Source organism: Mustelus asterias, chromosome 11, assembly GCF_964213995.1.
Source record: "Mustelus asterias chromosome 11, sMusAst1.hap1.1, whole genome shotgun sequence".
Classification (NCBI taxonomy): domain Eukaryota; kingdom Metazoa; phylum Chordata; class Chondrichthyes; order Carcharhiniformes; family Triakidae; genus Mustelus; species Mustelus asterias.
Window position 1 is genome coordinate 29166369 of NC_135811.1, and position 20367 is coordinate 29186735.

Genomic DNA, 20367 nt, shown 5'->3' on the forward strand with positions numbered 1-20367 from the left:
GATAACTTATCATCAAGTCAATTCTACTATTCACAAAAGTTTATTTTGTTTTGAATAGCTATAGGTACTTAAACACAGGTTTTACTGTTACCTGCCCAAAATTATTTACTGACTTCTTTGCAAACTAAATTTTATTTTAAATCAACAGATTTCACAACAAAAATACATTTACACAAAATTAAATGTTAATTGTAACTTTGGTTTATAGGTTGTTTACTTTCTTCAATATCATTTTTTTTAGTTTATCTGCAAGTTTCAGAAAATATGCTTCAATATTTGTCCAATTTAGATCTAAAAGCTTCAACAGGAAAAGATTTAGCCACTATTAGGGCTGCAGGTTAGGCACATCCCATTTTCACCATACCACAAATTACTTATACCTACAATTACATTCAATATTTTTTAGGAACAGAAAAAGGTCATGAGGCTGTCCCTTCTGATTGATCCTGATTTGTTTGTGGGGTGTGGGCATTGTCAGCAAGGCCAGCTTTATTGCCGATTCTAATTTCCCTTGAGAAAGTACTGGTGCGTCATCTTCCTGCCACTGTATGCCGTGCGGAACAAGTACTCCAAGTGCTATTAGGTAAGGATATAAAACAAAGATGAGGTATAACTTGGATGGAAACTTGCAGGTGGTGGTGTTCCCATGAGCCGATTGCCTTTGGCCTTCTAGAGGTGATGGGTTTGAAAGGTGTTGTCAAAAGAGCCTTGGCAAGTTACTGCAGTGCATCTGGCAGTGATGGAGGGAGTAAATGTCTAATGTGGTAGATGAGGTGCCAGTCAAGCAGACTGCTTTATCCAGCACGGTGTCAAGCTTCTTGCATCTTTGGAACTGCACTCATCCAAAAAACTAGAGGTGTCCCTCAGCAACAGCAATCAAAAGCATGATATTAGATTTCACAAGTCCTGATGGAACTCACCATAGTCCCTTGCCAAATAATTAGACTGCAAATCCAACATTTATACAAACATATGAATCAGAAACAGGATAGGCCACTTGGACCCTCAGGCCTGCTCTGCCATGCAGTAAGAATCTATCTACCTCTGCCTTAAAAATATTCAAGGACTCTACTTGCACTGCTTTTTGAGGAAGAGAGTCCCAAAGGCTCACAACCCTCTGAGAAAATAATTCTCCTCATCTTGGCAACCTCTTATTTTTAAACAGTGAGCCCTAGTTCTAGATTCTCCCACAAGGGAAACATCTTTCCACATTCACCCTGTCATGATCCCTCAGGATCTTGTATGTTTCAATTAAGTCACCTCTTATTCATCTAAACTCCAGGAGATAGAGGCCTAGCCTGTCCAATCTTTCCTCGTAAGACAACCCACGTTCCAGGCATTGGTCGAGCAAACCTTCTCTGAACTGCTTCTAAACGTGTTTATATCCTTCCTTAAATAATGAGAACAATACGTACACAGTAGCCTCGATGTGGTCTCATGAATGCTCAGTATAACTGGAACAGAACCTCCCAACCTTGGCATTCAATTTCCCTCACTATATAAACTCAATTAACTTTCCTAATTACTTGCTGTATCTGCATACCAATATTGACACCCTTATCTCTCAGCATCTAAGAGCTCTTAGCATTTAGATAATATGTTATTTTTAAATTCATCCTGCCAAAATGGACAATTTCACATTTTCCCCACATTATACTCCATTTGCCATATCTTTGAACACTCACTTTCGATATTACCCATGTAGCCTCAAGTCCTCTTCACAACTTGCTTTCCTACCTATCTTCGTATCAACAAATTTAGCAATTATATCTTCAGCTCCTTCATTTTACAACTTATCTAAAAGGCAAGGCCCCAGCAATAATCCCTGTGGTGCACCACTCATTTTATCCCATATCGATATGTTACCCAGTACACAATGATCTTTTATTTTGGGCAATAACGTTTGATGTGGCACCTTGTCAAATGCCTTCTGAAAATCTAAGTACAGTCATAGAGTCATAATCAGAGTTTTGCAGAACAGAAAGAGGCCCTTTGCCCCATTGTGTTTGAACCAGGCATCAGGCATCTATCTATTCTATCTAATGTTAAATTGAAAAGCAAGATATACAAAGTGGCAAGGGACAGTAGTAGGACTGGGAAGCTTTTAGGATCTGCAGCACAAGACTAAAAAGCTCATAAGGGAGGAATGAATTTGAGAAAACTTGCACGCAGCATAAAACCAAACAGTAATAGTTTCTATGGCTATATAAACAAGAAGCGGGCAGCTAAGGTAAATGTGGGATCTCTATTGAATGAGGCTGGTGAATTGATAGCAGCAAAAAAAATGGGGGTATGCTAAATAGATTTTTTAGCATCAGTCTTCACCGTGGAAGACATTGCAATTGTCCCTAAGATAGCAGATGGGCTGATTTCAAATAACATGGCAGGACTTAGAAAAATCCCAATCAATAGGGATAGAGCATTAGAGAAACTCAAGAGCCTAAAGGAGGACAAGTCACCAGGACCCGATGAACTGCACACTAGGGTTTAATGGAAGTGGCTGCAGAAAACTCGTTAAATTCTGGGAGGGTACCAGAAGATTGGAAAACAGCCAATGTGACTCCCTTGTTCAAAAAGGGAAAAAGACAGGGACCTACAGGCCAGTTAGTTTAACATCTATTATTGGGAAGATGCTGGAGTCAATAATCAAAGAAAAAGCTAATCATTTAGGAAAGCTGAATATAATCAAACCCAGTCAACATAGTTTTATGAAAGATAAATCATGTTTGACAAATCTGTTCGAATTCTTTGAGGATTTAACAGGGAGAGTAGAAGGGAACCTTTAGTTGGAGTGTATTTAGATTTCCAAAAGGCATTTGACAAGGTGCCACTTAAGAGGTTGGTGCATAAAGTAAAAGCCCATGGAATTGGAGGAAGGGTGTTAGCATGAATTGAAAACTGGCTGTTACATAGAAAGCAGAGTTGGAATAAATGGATCGTTTTCAGAGTGGAAAGGTGTAACTAGTGGAATACCGCAGGGATCACTTCTTGGCCCATATTTTTCAATATTTAGTTTAATAACCTGTAGGAAGGAACAGAAGGCAAGATTTCTAAATTTACTGATGATACGAAGATAGGTGGGAGGGCATGTTGTGATGAGAAAATTGTGGTTCTGTAACAGAATATAGATAGATTGGGGACTGGGTGAAAACCTGGCAAATGGAATTTAATGCAGGGAGGTATGAGGCCATGCACTTGGATAGAAGGAAACGAATTATTGTTGAGATTTAGATTATCTAAATGGAGGGAGACTGCTGGTGAGTGAAGTACAGACGGATTTCTAGTGCATGAATCACAAAAAGCTAGCAGGCAAGTCCAACAAGTAGTTAAGAAGACAAACAGCATTTCAGCTTTTATTGTAAAGTGGTTGGAGTTTAAACATAGGAAGGTTTTTTTTGCAATTGCACAGGGTGTTGGTGAGGCCTCACTTGGAATACTGTGTACAGTTTTGGTCTTCTTACCTGAAAAAGGATATAGTAACATTGGAGGCAGTCCAAAGAAGATTCACCAAGCTAATTCCTGGGATGAGGGGGTTGTCCTATCGACATAGACTAAATAGTCCGGGTCTGTATTCCTTGGGAGTTTAGAAGAGTGAAGGGTGACCTTATTTAAACATATCAGATCTTGAGGGGACTCAACAGATGGTGAGATGTTTTCACTAGTGGGAGAGTCTCAAACAAGGGGACATGAGCCACAAGATAAAGGGCCAGTAATTTAAAACGGAGGTGTACAGACATTTCTTCTCGCATAGGGTGGTGAATCTCTGGAATTCTCTGCCCCAAAGGGTGTTGGATGCTGGATCATTAGAAGTATTAAAATGTGGAGGAGGATAAATATTTGATAGATCGAGAAATAGAGGGCGATGGGAAATGGTACAGAAAAGTAGTTGAGGCCAGCATAGATCAGTTATGATCGTACTGAATGACAGGGCGGACTCGAGGGGCTTGGTGGCCAACTCTTGCTTCTATTTCTTGTGTATCCTAATCCAATTTTCCAGCACTTGTCCATAGCCTTGAATGCTATGGCATTTTAAGTGCTCATCTAAATGCTTCTTAAATGTTGCGAGGATTCCCGTCTCTGCCACCCTTTCAGGCAGCGAGTTCCAGATTCCCACCATCCTCTGGGTGAAAGAGCTTTTCCTCAAATGCCCTCTGAATCTCCTGTCTCTAACCTTAAGTCTATGCCCCCTGGTTATTGACTCCTCTACTAAGGGGAAAAAGTTCCTTCCTTTCTACTGCACGTCCCTCATAATTTTGTCCCCCCTCTGCTCTGTTCCAAGGAGAACAACCCCAGCCTAACCAGCCTCTCTTCATAGCTGAATCACTCCAGCGCTGGCAACATCGTGGTGAATCTCCTCTACACCCTTTCTCATGCAATCACATTCTTCCTGTAGTGGCGACCAGAACTGCACACAGTACTTTCGCTGTGGCCTAATAAGCATTTTATACAGCTTCATCATATCCTCCCTGCTCTTATAGCATTCATGTGGAGATGCCGGCGTTGGACTGGGGTAAACACAGTAAGAAGTTTAACAACACCAGGTTAAAGTCCAACAGGTTTATTTGGTAGCAAAAGCCACACAGCTTTGTGTGGCTTATGCTACCAAATAAACCTGTTGGACTTTAACCTGGTGTTGTTAAACTTCTTACTGTCTTATAGCATTCACCAGTTCCCGTTTATCCACAAAACATGCTACTTCTTGAAATAACTCAATAAATTGGTCAAACATAATTTCCCTCTCAGGAAATCATGTTAACTCTACCTGATTGTCTTGAATTTATCCAAGTGCCTTGTTATAATGTCTTTAATAGTAACTTCCAACATTTTCCCTATGAGAGTTAAACTAACTGGACTGTATCTACTTTCTGTCTCACTTTTTGAATAAAGAAGTTACATTTACTATTTTCCAATCTAATGGAACCTTCCCTGGATCTAGAGGACTTTGGAAAATTAAAAACAATGCTTCAACTATCTCATGAGCCACTCTTTAAGACCACTGGATCAAGTCCATCAGGACCTGAGGATTGCCAACCCACAACCCAACAATTTGCCCTGCTGACTGGAATTTCCTCAGGTTCTTCCCTCCCTTCCATATTGTGATTTACGTTATTTCTGGAATGTTATTTGTATCCTCTATAGTGAAGACCGAAGCAAAGTATCTGTTCAATTCGTCTGTCATCTCTTTATTTCCATTATTAATTCTCCAGAATTATTTTCTATCGGATTCATTTTGTTAACTCTTTTTTTAAAATATCTTTAGAAACTCTAACTCTTAGTTTACCAAGGATACCACGAATTCTACTCTCTCGTTGGAATGCATCTATTATGATTTCTGTAATATCCCTTTAAAATGGCAGCCACTGTTTCACTATTGACTTATCCCATAACATAACCCAGTACTAGATAAGCAAGAATTTCCTCCAATTAAATACTGGGAAGATTAGAGCAATATTTTTTGGACCCCATGGCAAATTCAGTTACCTAGCCACTGAACCCCATCCCTCTCCCTGTCAATTGTCAGAGATTGATCCAGAAAGCTCATAACCATGGTGTCATATTTGGCTCAGGTGCATGAACTGCCAACTGCATTTCTATACCATCACCTAGACTAGCTATTTCCAGCTCTGTAACATCACTCAACTTCATCAGTGTTTAACTCATATGTTGCCACAACCCTCATTCATGCTTCTGTTAGCTCTCCACATGACTATTCCAATGCAATTTTGGCTGGTCTGTCACATTCTACCTTCCATGAATTTGAGGCCGCCCAAAATTCTATTGTACGTGTCTTACTCACTTCAAGTCTCATTCACCCATCACTGCTGTGCTTATTGATTTACAGTGACTCCCAGTCCAGCAATGTCTTAAAGATGGGCATGAGAATTTTTAAGTTCCTCCATGGCCTCTCCTTACTTCTGTAATTTCTTGCAGTCTACAATTCCTCAAAATATCTGCGTTCATCTCATTGTGACCTCACGTGCATCCCTAATTTTAATTGCTCCACCACTTGTAGCCATGTCTACAGCTGCCTGGGCACAACATTTGGAATTCCCTCCCTAAATCTCAAACTCTCTACTTCTTTATTTCTTTAAGAAACTTCTTGTGACCTACCTCTCCGACCAAGATTTTGGCCAATTTCCCTAATATCGCTCTATGTGGCTTGGTGTTTAATGTTCTTTCATAATGCTGTGAAGCACCCAAGGACATTTTGTTAATAAAAGGCACTATACAAGTTGTTAATTCAGCAATAGTAATGCCATTGAATGTCAAAGGGAGATCATTATATTTTCTTTTGTTGGGAGATTGTCATTGCTTGGCATTTATCAGCCCAAGCTTGAATGTTGTCCATGCTCTTCTGTATGTAGGCTTGACTGCTTAATTATCCAAGCAGTTGTAAATAGAACTGAACACTGCAATCATCAGCAAACATTCACACTTCTACATTTTGCCTGTATTCTATATTAGGGCAAATTGAGATTGTAAACACTTTGAAGGCAATATTAATACTTCCAACTCAAAACAGTGAGTTACTTCAACAAAAGTAATACTTGGATAAGCAGGTGATCATTGCTTAGTTTTATTCACCTTTTAACATTTTGACAAAATATTCAGAAATTGTCAAAGACTGCTAACTTGGAGTGTTTGCATTTTCCTAAAAAGGTGCCACTATTTGGAAAGATTTAAACGCAGAGAAAAAGGGAAACCTTAAAAACAAACGACCAATTTTTAAAAAAAATTAATACCATTGCATCTCACATTAGCTGCAACATGACACTAAGCATTATGGGTTGTAGGATAACAAAGAACAAAACTTCTTCTCAGTCATCAAATGATGTATGGTGCTGAGCTAATTAAATAAAAGCAAACTTCAATTAAAGTCTAAAAAGGCATTTCAGTAAAACATGAATAGATGTTATGAGTAACCACAACATACATTTTTAATTTCAACTGTACTATCCAAGAAGGGTTAGAACAAAGACAAGGTCATTCCTTGCAAAAGTGAAGCTCTCAAACAATTGAGTCAATTGTTTCAGTCATCTGCAGTAAAGAATAGACAGGGCAGATCGTCTCTGCTCACCCTCTCAGCCACTTGAAGCACACAACACAACTAATTACCTCAAGACAAGACCTACAACACGGAGATTCATACAACTGTTCCTTTTTAATCTGCGAAATCAAAATCATCAATGTTTCTGTCAAAAGGTTCACAAATAGTCATTAAATAACTTCTCCAATAATACATTAAAATAATGCAATAAAATTTCAGAACAAATCCAAAGCGACAGGTGGGTTTGGCCTATTACTTATTATTTGTTTCCAAAGAAAATTGCTATAAAGTGTACTTCTAAATGCAGAGGTATAATTGTACATAAACAGTTAGCTAATAAAAATTTAGTGTTTTCTAAGATTAGGATTTATAAAAAAAACAATGCAAAGAATCATTAAGCAATATGGCTAAGAATAAGCCATCAGTTATTTCATTAATATATTTTGTCAACTTTTATTAATGTATTTTGCTTGCAAGCTTCATTGGGACTTGTACATAATGGGGAAAAAATGCCCTTTTAACTTCATCAAAAGTATGTTTTGAAACATTTGAATATTAATGAGCCATAATATATGCATCCAATTTCCTCAGTTACGTGTTGAATACAATTATTGGAGCATTGAGCAATGCTGAACTGAAGCATGTTTAGCTTCAGTTTGTCTGTAAGGAACAATTTGCCTGTAAGGAACAATTTGCAAGGAGGCCTGCTAATCGTTCAACTCCTCCCCATTTATGTGCTGTCACACTAACACTGCCCTCTATTGATTTATCTGAGGGTGCAAATTATTTATTTATACCTTTTATGTTTAGATAATTTGTTATTCTGATTTACAATACCATGCCCATACCAAAATCTGACCTATAACCAACTCCTTTTGAAAAAAGCTTGAAATGTTTATTGCTGTGCTGGAAGAATCCCATCATCGAATTGATGATGGGTTCAAAATGTTTGGAAAATAATTTTCAAAAACAAGTGAATAAGAATCACAAAACACAGATGAATAATGACAAATATTTAGGTTTTTAAAAGCTTGTACATTGTGTCAGATTCTAGTTTAGCTCCGACACCACTAAGGGGTGAAAACAGGCATCACTTATGAAAATCATAGACATCTATAAACACAGCAACAGTCTGGGCACAATTACCATTGAAAACATCCATAAAGAATGTTGAGAGGTGGCAGGCCATGTCAATTACATTCATACATATTTATTCAGAGTATAGTGTGGGATGTTTGAAGAAACAATAAGGCAACTAACTTTTTCTCCTTGTGAATATTTGGATTTGCAAAAAAAAAACAAATCAATTCGAATTTTTTTCTGTACTGTAGATATGTTTGAAATGTTACAGGTGCTATTTCCAAGACTTTCAGCTAAAAGAGCAGCAAGTTTTTTTGTCATATTAGTTTTAGTGCAGTTTGTTATGAAACGCTCTTGAATGTTACCCATTATAACTTTCTCTATTTTGGAAAGTCTTTGCTACCAAAATAGTTCATAAATACGGCACTGCTAAAGGTAAATTTATTTATGTTTTTGATAAGCACAATCTAACCCTCCTACTACAAAGCTTGGGAGTCCATCAAATATATGTAGGAAAAAAGCACTTATGCAAAAGATGAAAAAGTAAGAATACTATATTGCGTTGTGAAGGAAAACATTAGCAATGGGTGCATCTACAAATCCATTATTTTGAATTGACACTAATTGCAAACGCGACTAAACTTGTGCAAAATCTGTTCAAGAATAAATTTGCAAATGACAGCAAACTATCCAAAGCAAAATTCAACTACTCAAAAGAGCAGTTTTGAATGGTCAATAAAAGGTTAAATTGCTGTAAATAATTTTATTAACTGTATATCTTCATCAACAAGGTACTAAAATACTATGGTCAAAACAAATTTGTTAAATAACTAATAACACTAAAGAGAAGACATCTGAAATATACTTTTCTGAAATTACTATAAGAATATTAAAAGGACAAAAGGTCCAGGAAGGTAAACAAACTGAAATTAATGAAGTACCTCTAGTTGGTGTACTGCGTTTGGAGCTAAAGACTCAGAAATGAATTCTTCCAATGATTTTGGCTGATTTGTTTGAGGGACATGGCGCTCCAATGGGACAGTACAAGGGTTGGCACAAGAGGGTTCTTGGGACACATCGGCACTTTCTTCTTGCTGCTGTTGCTTCTGAAGTAGTTTTTTCAATTTTATCTCCCTTCGAATATCTTTTGCTTTGCGGCAAGGGGGTTTATTTGGATCTGCTCCTTTGCCTTTGGTAAAGAGAAAAACTTAGGTTTAAAAAAAACTTAAAATAGGGTATATTTTGATGAAATACAACAAAGAAGCAAGTGTTAAAGTAAAATTTTCCATTTTGTGGATATCCATAATGAAAACAGGGCCAGGATTTTCAGGCCTCCTTCACGGCGAGCGATTGGTCCGACCAGTGAGATATTCCAGTCCTACGAGCATATGTGTTGCTTACTCGCCCATCCCACCGCCAGGAATCCCACCACAGGACGTCGACTTTGGCAGGACCAGAAGATCCCACTGGCTGCTAGGGCTGGAAAATGCCACTGGAAAAAGTTAATGTAGTAGATTTTAAACAAGTCAAATGGGCAGGAAAGGAGGGAAGGGGTGAACCATCAATTTGTATTTATACAGCTCCTTTACTTCAAAATGTTTCAAGCAAAATTGGACACCAAACCATGTAGAGATATTAGGGGAGATGACCAAAAAGCTTGATCAGAGAGATATGTTTTAAGGAGAATTTTAAAGGAGGAAACAGAGGTACAGAGTTCAAAACGTTTAGGGAGCATTTTTCAGAGCTTTGATTTTGGCAGCTAAAGCATGGCGACTAATGGTGGTGTGATCAAAATCAGGGATACTGGAGAGGCCAGAATTAGATCAATGCAGGTATCTCAAAGCATTTTGTGGTTGCAGGAGATTAGAGGTTGGGAAGGGTTGGAGGAATCTGAAAACAAAGATTTTTTTAAAAATGTAGACATTGCTTTGCCAGGAGCCAATGTAGGCGAGCAAGCACAGGGTGAATGGGACTTGTGTGCAAGTTAGGACACAGGCAGCGTAATTTTGGGCAGCCTCCAGTTTTTTCTGAGGGTAGAAAGTGACAGTCCAAAGAGCATTTAAATCTGGAGGTTAAAAAAGACATGAGCTGATATGGGTTCAAGTAATATTACAGAGATGGACATAGACTATTTTAATGATGGTGAGACTTTGTGGTTGGAAACGGATCTCAGGGTCAACTATGACACCAAGGTTGCGAACAGTCTGGTTCAATCTCAGACAGAATGAAAAGAACTAAAGGGAAGGCGAGAGAGATTAAATGGCAAAAGGCATGATGGTGCATCACATAAAGAGTGGTTGGTGGGACAATTAAAGTAGCAAAATATAGATCTAAAGGAGCTATAAATGAAAAATGCAAAATCATCACCAACAATTGTCTTCCAAAAAGGAAAGGTGGGAGCAATAGTTACAATCTGAAATTGTTGAACTCAATTTTGAGTCTAGAAGGCCATTGCGTGCCTAATCAAAAGGTGAAGCAACTGTGCTTCACCTTACTTTGAGCATCACTGGAACAGTGCAAGGAGTGGAGCGGGAGGAGAGTTAAAATGACATGACTATAAGCTTGAAACCACATTTGCAAAACAAATGAAAGTGTGCCACAAAGCAGCCATTCAATCTGTGATTAGTCTTCCCAATATGGAGGAGACCCATCATCAGCAGCAAATGTAGTATGCTAAATACAAGGTTATACAAGGAGATTGCTGTGCCACCTGAAAGGATTGCATGGGCCCTTGGTCAATGAGAAAATAGTACATTGGGATAGTAGGCAATTGAGAAGTGGATCAGATTGATATGAGGTGAAGGATCTCTTTGAAATGCTGAAAGGTCAGGCAAAGACATGCCTGGTGGTAGAAGGATTCAAAAATTGATGATGTGGAAGCTGGAGGAGTGGAAAGTGAAAAATGATGTGGAGGCTGAAGGGATGGAAAGTGAGAGCAAGAGGAAACAGAGGTTCTGGGATGGAGGCAAAGGGGTGAAAGCAGAAATGTGGCAAATGAAATGGACATGAACAAGGGTCCTGTCAACAATGGTGGGCGCTCCTCAATCAAGGGAAAATATATAGTAGAAGCACTGGTATGGAAAGTGTCATTGACAGAACAGATGGGACATAGATGGAGAAACCGGGAGTAAGGTCTCGAGACTTTACAGGTGGTCGGGTAGGAGGCAATATAGTCAAGGTAGCTTGGGAGTCAATGGGTTTATAATGAATATTTGTTGATTATTTCTATTCCTGGGTCAGGTTAGGAAAGTCAAGGAAAGCAAGAGTTGAAAATGGGCTGTGAGATGTTGCGAGAAGGATAGAAATTGGAAGCAAAGTTGATGACATTTTCCAGCCCAAGGTAAAAGCAACAAATAGCATCAAGACAGTCAAAAATGTCCTCAAAAAAGAGGTGAGAAGGGAATCTGAGGGAGGAACTAGAACTAAGAATGTTCCACATATCCCATACAAAGACAGGCATAGCTAGAACCCATGCATCAACACTTGTTATTAGGAAGAAATGAATGGGGTCAAAGGAGAAGTGGTGCAATGCAAGAGCAAGCACAGTCAGGCAGAGGAGGATGATGGTGGATGGGGATGGTTGGGTGTCCAGTCAAGGTCATCTTGTTGTACAATTTGACATCTTTAGTGAAAAGGAGTTGCGAGGGCCAGAAAACTAGACACTGTTAAAGTAATGGAACACAATTGGAAGAGTACCAGATGTAGGTGGGGAGTGAGGAGAAAGACATTGGACAAGGGAAAGAAAAATAAAATGATAGGAATAACTAAGTTCCACATGGAAAGAAAAGGCTGAAACAAGGGGTCAACCAGGACAGTCCTATTTGTATGTCTTAAAAAGTACTTTTCTTTCATTATTTAGCAATCAAATTCTGCACTAACCTTTTCAAACATTCCACCATAACAGTTTGGCATACCAAAATTCCAATTACAGCCATCTTAAAAGTCAAACACTTCAGAATATCCATTCTTCATGAGTAACAGCATTCAACGTAGACGTGTATCTTTATTGGACCACCAGTTTTCTTATTGTGGTGTCTTGTACATTCACCATCATATTTCACTTTTACTACCCGTGAAGTACTTAAAACAATCAAAATCCAGCAACCTAAAGAAAATCTAACTATAGAACAGCCTTGGAAGAGTTTCAAATTCTAAGATGCCAAGAGATGAGAGATTCAAAAACTGTCTCTGAGGTAAGTTTAAGTCTCATCCCTTCAAAGTCAACCTAATTATCTTGAAAACCTTGGTGTGTGACTCTTTTCTTCCCTTTCAAACTTAATACCAAAGTTGATCGTATCACGATCACTGTTAAGATGTTCCCCGACCATCACATTGTTAACCAATTCTCACTCGTTATTCATCGCGAAGCTTTTACAACTTGAACTATTCGACTTCTCTCAGTCCATGTGAAAATTAAAATACCCATTATAATCACTTTGCTTTTGCAACGTACTTCTAAGAATTCCTCATTTTTGCACCCCACTCACCACTGATAGGAGATCTGTAGACAAGCCCCTATTGCATGGGTAGCAGTGTGGCATAGTGCTGCCTCACTGCACCAGGAACCCGGGTTCAATCCTGGCCTCGGGTGACAGTCTGTGTGGAGTTTGAACGTTCTCCCAGTATCTGCGTGGGTTTCCTAGGGGTGCTCCGGTTTCCTCCCACAGTCCGAAAGACTTGCTGGTTAGGTGTATTGGCCATGCCAAATTCTCCCTCAGCATATCCGAACAGACACCCGAATGTGGCGACTAGGGGATTTTCACAGTAACTTCATTGCAGTATTAATGTAAGCCTAAATTGTGACTAATAAATAAATTTTTAACTTTTAAACCCCTCAGTCATTCCTTTCCCAGTGAAAAGTTCAAGCATGTACACTATGAGCACTGTAAAAGAACAGTAAGAGAGCAATGACCTATTTAAAGTGGCTTTCCTCAAAACGCAAAATGGAAGCTCTTGTTTAGATAATTTTATTAAAGTAAAGTTCAATTCCTCTAATCAACCTCAAACGTTAAGCAAATTGACCAAAAAAGAGCAATGCCTTACTCTTCAAGTAATAAGATTTTTTTAAAAAAACTTAACAGATATGTAACTAAAATTTAATCAAGCGAAGTAAAATAAAACAAAACTTACGAACTCATAAGGCTGCCGTTACATTTTGAGCTTTCCAATTATGCTGCCGCAGGGACCTTGGTGTAATGTTAATAATGCTACTACTGTGTTAAACTAAGCTCTCCTGGGGCTGTATAGCTGGGAGGAGGTACAATAGAATTCAGATGAGGATGTATTGATCAGCGTGGATCAAACAACGACATTTCAGTGATCATTCACATATTGATAGGATGGAATTGATTTGAGCACAACAGAGACACTTGCCAGGATTTCTGCTAAGATTCCTTTCGTGGAAGGGCAGGGATATCCACGTTCAGCCTAACAAAGGCAGCATGGTGGCACAGTGGTTAGCACTGCTGCTTCACAGTGCCAGGGACCGGGTTTGATTCCCGGTTTGGGTCACTGTCTGTGTGGGGTCTGCACAGGTTTCCTCCGGGTATTCTGGTTTCCTTCCACAATCCGAAAGACAAGCTGGTTTGTTGCATTGGCCATACTAAATTCTCCCTCAGTGTACTCGAACAGGCGCTGGAGTGTGGCAACTAGAGGATTTTCACAGTAACTTCACTGCAATATTAATGTAAGCCTACCTGTGACATTAATAAATAAACTTTAAACCGAAAGCAGATCTTGCTCAGAACTGGTAACTAAGGAATAACAGGTTAGTTTTGTTCGCCAAAAGGAATGAAACAAAATGAAATATTCCATCCATTATTTGGGATGGTATTGCATGTTTATGTTGTGTTATTAAAAGTATTGTAAAAATCTGGAAAAAGCCAGGAATTGTTACTTGTGTTCAGTCAGCTCATGTCCATTTGCAAAATGAACCAGTCTGTTAATTCAACACCAATCTCATTTCGCCAATCTGCTCATCAATTTTGCCCAGTGAAGTTTCCAGTAAGTAATTCATATGACATGGGGGGGGTGGGGGAGAGAGAGAGAGAGACGGGACACACACAATAAAATAATGTGACAGTGGGATGTAATATGGATTGTTTGGGAGATTCTGCTTTCAGTAGTTATGTAAAGCAAAAGCGAAGCAATTCATCCACATTTATTTTGCCTCCAACATCTTTTTTTGAAACTAAACAAAAGATGTGCAAAAAGCGAACTAAAAACATGCAGCAAAAGTACTGGTCTCCTACATTGCCTTGGAGTTCACTTTCAGGTAAAATTGTTGTACCTCACTGCCACCTGCTGGTGATTTCAGTTTATTAAAATCTTGAATCTCAAATTGAACAGAAATATTCAATGTTTCAAATACTGCTTCTGAATACAAATATTGTTCAGCTAGTGATATTGGTGATTGAAATGCAATATTTGATCCTATTTTAATACTTACATTAAAAGCTTTACATTTTTTGTGAACACTCGATATCATAAAAGAAATGTGAGATTGTTACCATTAATGGGTGGCACTTTCATCTTCGAGTCTCGAGATTCCGGCTCAAGTCACACTCTAGGGCTTCAGCACAAAACATATAGGCCGGCTCTCCTTAGCAGTACTCAGTGTGTTCTGCACTATTGGAGGTGCCGTCTTACCAATGAAACGTCTTAAGTTCAGGCCCTATCAGCCTACTTGAATGGATGTAAAAGATCCCATGGCACTATTTCCAAAGTAAGAGTTCTAACAAACACCAGGTTAAAGTCCAACAGGTTTATTTGGTAGAAAATGCCATTAGCTTTCGGAGCGCTGCTCCTTCGTCAGATGGAGTGGATATAAAACTCTTACTGTGTTTACCCCAGTCCAACGCCAGCATCTCCACATCATGACTATTTCCAAAAGCAGGAGAGTTATTCCTAGTGTCCAGGTAAATATTTATCGTTCAATCAACATCACAAAATAACAGGGCATCTCTTCATTGTCACATTGCCAGTTGCAGGAGTTTGCTGTGCACAAATTGGCTGCAACCTTTTCTACATTACAGCAGTGACAACACTTCCAAAATGTTTCATTCACTATAAAATGTTTTGAGATGTTGGATGGTTTGAAAAAGTGCTATATAAATGCAAGTGTTTCTTTTTCATAAATCCTTAAATTGTAAGTTGCAGTAGGATAACATTCTACAAATTATATTCTTAAGTTTTATGAAAATCATAATTCCTTAAGACGACTTTTCCATTCCCAGGATGCTGGACCACCCAGAGTTAAGATGATCAATTAAACAATATCACTCCGCCCCTCAGTTCAATCTTTTATGGTGTTTTCCATACTCAGCTTCAACATTGTATTTGCATTAAATGAAAATCCGAACTTTTAAAGTATAAATTTTCACCCAATTTCCCCCCCTACCTTTCTACTTCTGACATTTGTGACCCATGTAGGAATATAAATTCGAGGGGCCCCTGCACCTTCTGTAGATAGTTGCACTGTACATGAAGGCCTGCACAGATAATTAGACAGCAACCTACACAAGGTCATATCCTCCCTCATTTTAAACTACAGCTCAGTTCTTGGCATGAAAACCAAGCAATGGCCTCTCAGCCTTTCGGCTAAGATCAAGTGTAGGATCAAGTCCGGGATCAGGTGTAACGTCTGCCCTTGTCAATGTGGATCTAGTATCTTGATTGGATTCATTTTGAATTGTTTTTTGCAGCAAGCAAGGAGATGCACTTTGGCATTCTGTACTTTGGCTTTGCAACGGAGAAAGGAATATTTATTTTTAAATAAGAACCAAGCAATAGGGAAAGGCCAGTGTGCAAGGCCTTTCAGCCACAGTACACTGAACGGCTGGTAACCATGTAGAACTCAGGGACTGTAAGCTTGTTCTTGACTGCATTAAATTCAACTGTGTTGAAGCACCTCAGAGTGCAACATGACCGTTGCAGATAATTTGAACACCACTGCACTTGCTGTAATGAGCAATTTGTGTATTTTGTAACATTCTTCTTATTGCATTGAAGCACCTCAGAGTGCAGCATGATGTAGAAAATCTGAACATTCCTCTAATTACAATTTGAAATGTTTTAGATATTTTATGAACGAAGTATATTTTTGCAAAAAAAAAAGAGAGCCAAGCAATAGGAAGCAAATTTAAAACACTGAGGAACTCTGAAAAAACACCTTAAAAAAGCTCCTCGGCATGCCAGGTCAGAAAGAGAACCAAAAGGCTGAATAGAGGAAGGAAATGGGGAACCTTTTAATGAGATTGAATGACAACTACATTCTAAAACCGGATTTTAAAAAAAACTAGCTAGCGAGTATAATCTAGCATCCATTATCAGACACGGAATTAAATTGTACGGTGCAGGACAGATTTTGGTAGGTGGGATTCAGGAGCCATGGAGTGCAATTTGTGAAATACAAATAAAAGCTCTGGATAACCTGAATCATATGCAATAAAATAATCATTTGACTTTCCTCAGTCACCATAAATCAGCAGCCTTAATTATAAATGGGTAAAAGCAAAATATGAATCTGGAAACAGTGGTACAAAATCCCAGATGTCCATGTAATAAAATTAGAATGTTAACTAATGAACTTCACTTCTCTCATGACCTTGCTTATGACCTGATGTTAAGGATGGCTTGAACAAACAATTAAGACGTCACAACTTTAAAAAAAAGCTATGTGGCCATTTTCAGATACCATCAAGAGAAACAATGGACCTATTCAATGACCACTGTCACAGCATTAATAAGATTAGCTTATCTATTCTTCATAGTTCCTAACCAGCAAGAAACACTTCATACAATTCAATTCACTAGTCTCCATTTAGTGATAGTTGGTATAAACACTAAACGTAACAGATCAATCAGCTACACTACCGCAAATGTTAAAAACTGATAGATTGCTTCAAGAATCATGAACAATAGCTTCCACTTTAAGTCATTCAAAATCTTAAAACTGACCTGGCTTGGGGACACTTTTAATTGACTCAGTGGAGACGTTTTCTTCCACAGATGAATGTTTTTCTCCTGGTTCCCCTGTTTCACAAGTAGCACCCGATTGAGGCTTCTCCTGCATTTTAGTCGACTCGGGTTCTTCAAGGCTCACAATCTTCAAAGGTTTCTCAATATCTATATTGAACTCTGAGGTATGTGCGACAGGTTGATGACCAATTCCAATGTCTTCACTGTGAGAATCCATGGGTTCAACTTCATATCACATGAAAAGACATAATTACAGGGTAGATCATTGTGGAGGTACTAATCAGAGTTTCAAAATGCACAATTACCATTAAAACATATCTAACTATTTTAAGCTTTTTGTCTTCTAACTCTCCAATCTTCACCTTAAAGAATAATCATACTTTGAAGCATATTTAGTTTTACAAGTCAAATCACCAGTAATATCACCTCATTATTTATAAGCAAAGGTGAAAATCCATTCCCAAATATGAAGGGAATAGTTCATAGAATCATAGAATCCCTACAGTACAGAAAGAGGTCATTTGGCCCATCTAGTCTGCACCGACCACAATCCCACCCAGGCCCTACCCCCATATCCCTACATATTTTACCCACTAATCCCTCTAACCTACGCATCTCAGGACACAAAGGGGCAATTTTAGCATGGCCAATCAACCTAACGCGCACATCTTTGGACTGTGGGAGGAAACCGGAGCACCCGGAGGAAACCCACGCAGACACGAGGAGAATGTGCAAACTCCACACAGACAGTGACCCAAGCCGGGAATCGAACCCAGGTCCCTGGAGCTGTGATGCAGCAGTGCTAACCATTGTGCTACCGTGCCGCCCACTAGTTCTACTGATGCTATCTTAGAATTTTAAATGAAGTAAATTATCCCCATTTATCATGGAAAATCATTGATGCCGTTTACTCAACTTTCCTGACAAATAAATATTCAAGCAACACTCAGCATTTTTCAACCCACATTAAAGGAGAATGATGCAGTAGAACTGTCACTTGATCAAACCATACAAGTTATATCTGAATAATCTCAGAGTATTTTCAATGAGGTCACTAACAATCAACAGGGAAATGCCTATGGAGTGCCTATGCAGGTTGTCTAGGTGGACACCAGAAAACATTTAATAAGGTTCTGTACAAGAGAAAATCAGAAAAAGATTGGACGTGATTTTGTGATATGGTAAATGGTGGAGAGGCAAGAGATATGTAGTAGGGATAAAGGGAATGCACCCCGATTGACAAGTTCTGATAAATTAAGAGGGAAAATAAGCTGTAGAGATGGAGTAGGAAGTTACAAAGCAACATAGATGAAATGAGTGAGCAAAACTGTGGCAGATGGAGTTCATTGTGGAGAAATGAGAGGTTCTCCACTTCGAACCCTAGAAAGACCTAAAGAGATGTGAAGCAGCCAACAGATTTGGCTGTTCAGGTACACAATCACTAAAAGCTAATACACAAGATACAAAAACTAATCAAAAGGTTAATGAGATGTTGGCCTTCAACTCAAGGTAATTGGAAAACAAAGGGAGGAAGCGCTGCTTCAATTGTACAGAGCCTTGGTCAGGACTCATCAGGAGTACTGCACTCAATGTTGGGCAATACCTCAAAACATACATTGGCCTCGGAGAGGATTGAGTGCAGGTTCATCCAGGTTACAGAGACCAGACTTGTATTCCCTTGATTATGAAAGATTAAAATAGATGATCTAATTCAAGTGTTTCAGAAGATTAAGTGATGTGATAAATAGAAACAATGTCCTCTGGTGGGAAAATTCAGGACATAATGTTAAATTTAACACTCAGCCATTCAAGGGTGATATCCAGCTTCTTCACATCAAAGGTAGTGTAAATCTGGACTCCTCTCCCCCCAAAAAAACTGAACTGAAATCAATTGAATATTTCCTAACTGAGACTGATAACTTTGTGCTTGGTAAGAATATTAAGGGTTATGAAACCAAGTTGGATAGATTGAATTGAGATATAGATCAGCCATGATCTAATTAACTGACAAAACAGTTTTGAGCAGCTGAACAGCGTACACCTGTCCCTATGTTCGCATAAAAATAAAAGTGTTTTATGACATGTAAAGGATGTGTTCAGAGACACAACTTAGTGACTGATGAGTTAGCTTCTATTTGTATTAAATGGTATTCCAGAATTTTTACTATTGCTTTGTCCATTGGATTTCAAAATTCCATTAATCTATGAAAATTGGAAATGCATACGGTTAAAAAGACTCTCATATTTTATTCTTATCCAGTACTAGTTTTAAAGCAACAATTTGGTATGCAAGATCAACTAATTAAAAATCAGACATCTGTGACTCAAGGACATTGGGCAAGGAAAGTGAGGTTTAGCTACACAAAGGCAGCTCTGTCATTTACTAGCACTGAGAAGGTGGCCTTGGTTTCTCAGGGCATTTGACGTCTATTTCTTTCTTTCTCTGAAGTGATGGTGTCTTTCCAATCTGAAAAGTGATTTATAGAAAAAAAACACTCTTGCTGGTGGTTACAGAATCTATATCAAAAACAGCAAGTTTGTCCTTATACATAAAAACTTGCACCAAGCTTCCAACTCTTATTTCTTTGATTGTTACACTCACTGAAACCTGAAATTATCACTGAAAGATTCCCAGGCAATTTTGAAATAGGAACTCTGGCTCTGGAATAATATATCCACTTATATTTGGCAGCAGCAAATTGAATTTGTATTTGTTAAAAATGCAGTATATTTCTGTTATTGGTACCAATCCATAGCATCAAATAATTAAATGGTTAATTTTAGTTTATAAAGTACCACCTTATTTTCAGATGTGAGATTGTGGTGGTAACCTATTTACATAGTTACGATATGTTGAAAATAGGCACATCTTACTTTCTAAATTACAGCACTTTTGACAATCTACTGAATAACATGATAAGGAATGAAACATACAGGATCAGGAATCTCAACAGCTTCAAGCACTTGCCTGGGCAGAGATAACTGATTTCACCAAAGGTACGATCATGGTGCAGCAATTGGCCTCGCTTTCCTGAGGCTGGTGCTCGGAGGATGGGCAGATAGAGCAACTAAACTCAGCTGGGATTCCATTAGTGATCACATTGGGGAGGCACTCAGTGAAGACAAGTTCAGGTTTACCTTCATAGCCTCACTGACAGCTTGACTCACACAAGAATCTCTGCCAGTGGCAGAGATACGAATCTCACTGGCACCCATGAATTTTGCCTCAAAACAAGTCACTGTCTTCTAAAACAGAGAAG

The 20367-nt window shown here is 38.6% G+C and overlaps 1 protein-coding gene across 8 annotated transcripts in view; it reads right to left on the minus strand.

Moving 5' to 3' along the window:
* ate1 (arginyltransferase 1) overlaps positions 1-20367 on the minus strand; it is a 250584-nt gene that overhangs the window by 208465 nt on the left and 21752 nt on the right. For all 8 annotated transcript variants that reach the window (XM_078223360.1, XM_078223355.1, XM_078223357.1 and 5 more), the window contains exons 5-6: positions 17087-17332; positions 9070-9317 (exon numbers count right to left, since the gene is read on the minus strand). In XM_078223360.1, the coding sequence (XP_078079486.1) occupies positions 9070-9317; positions 17087-17332 (494 nt within the window). The remainder of the gene's footprint in view (positions 1-9069; positions 9318-17086; positions 17333-20367) is intronic.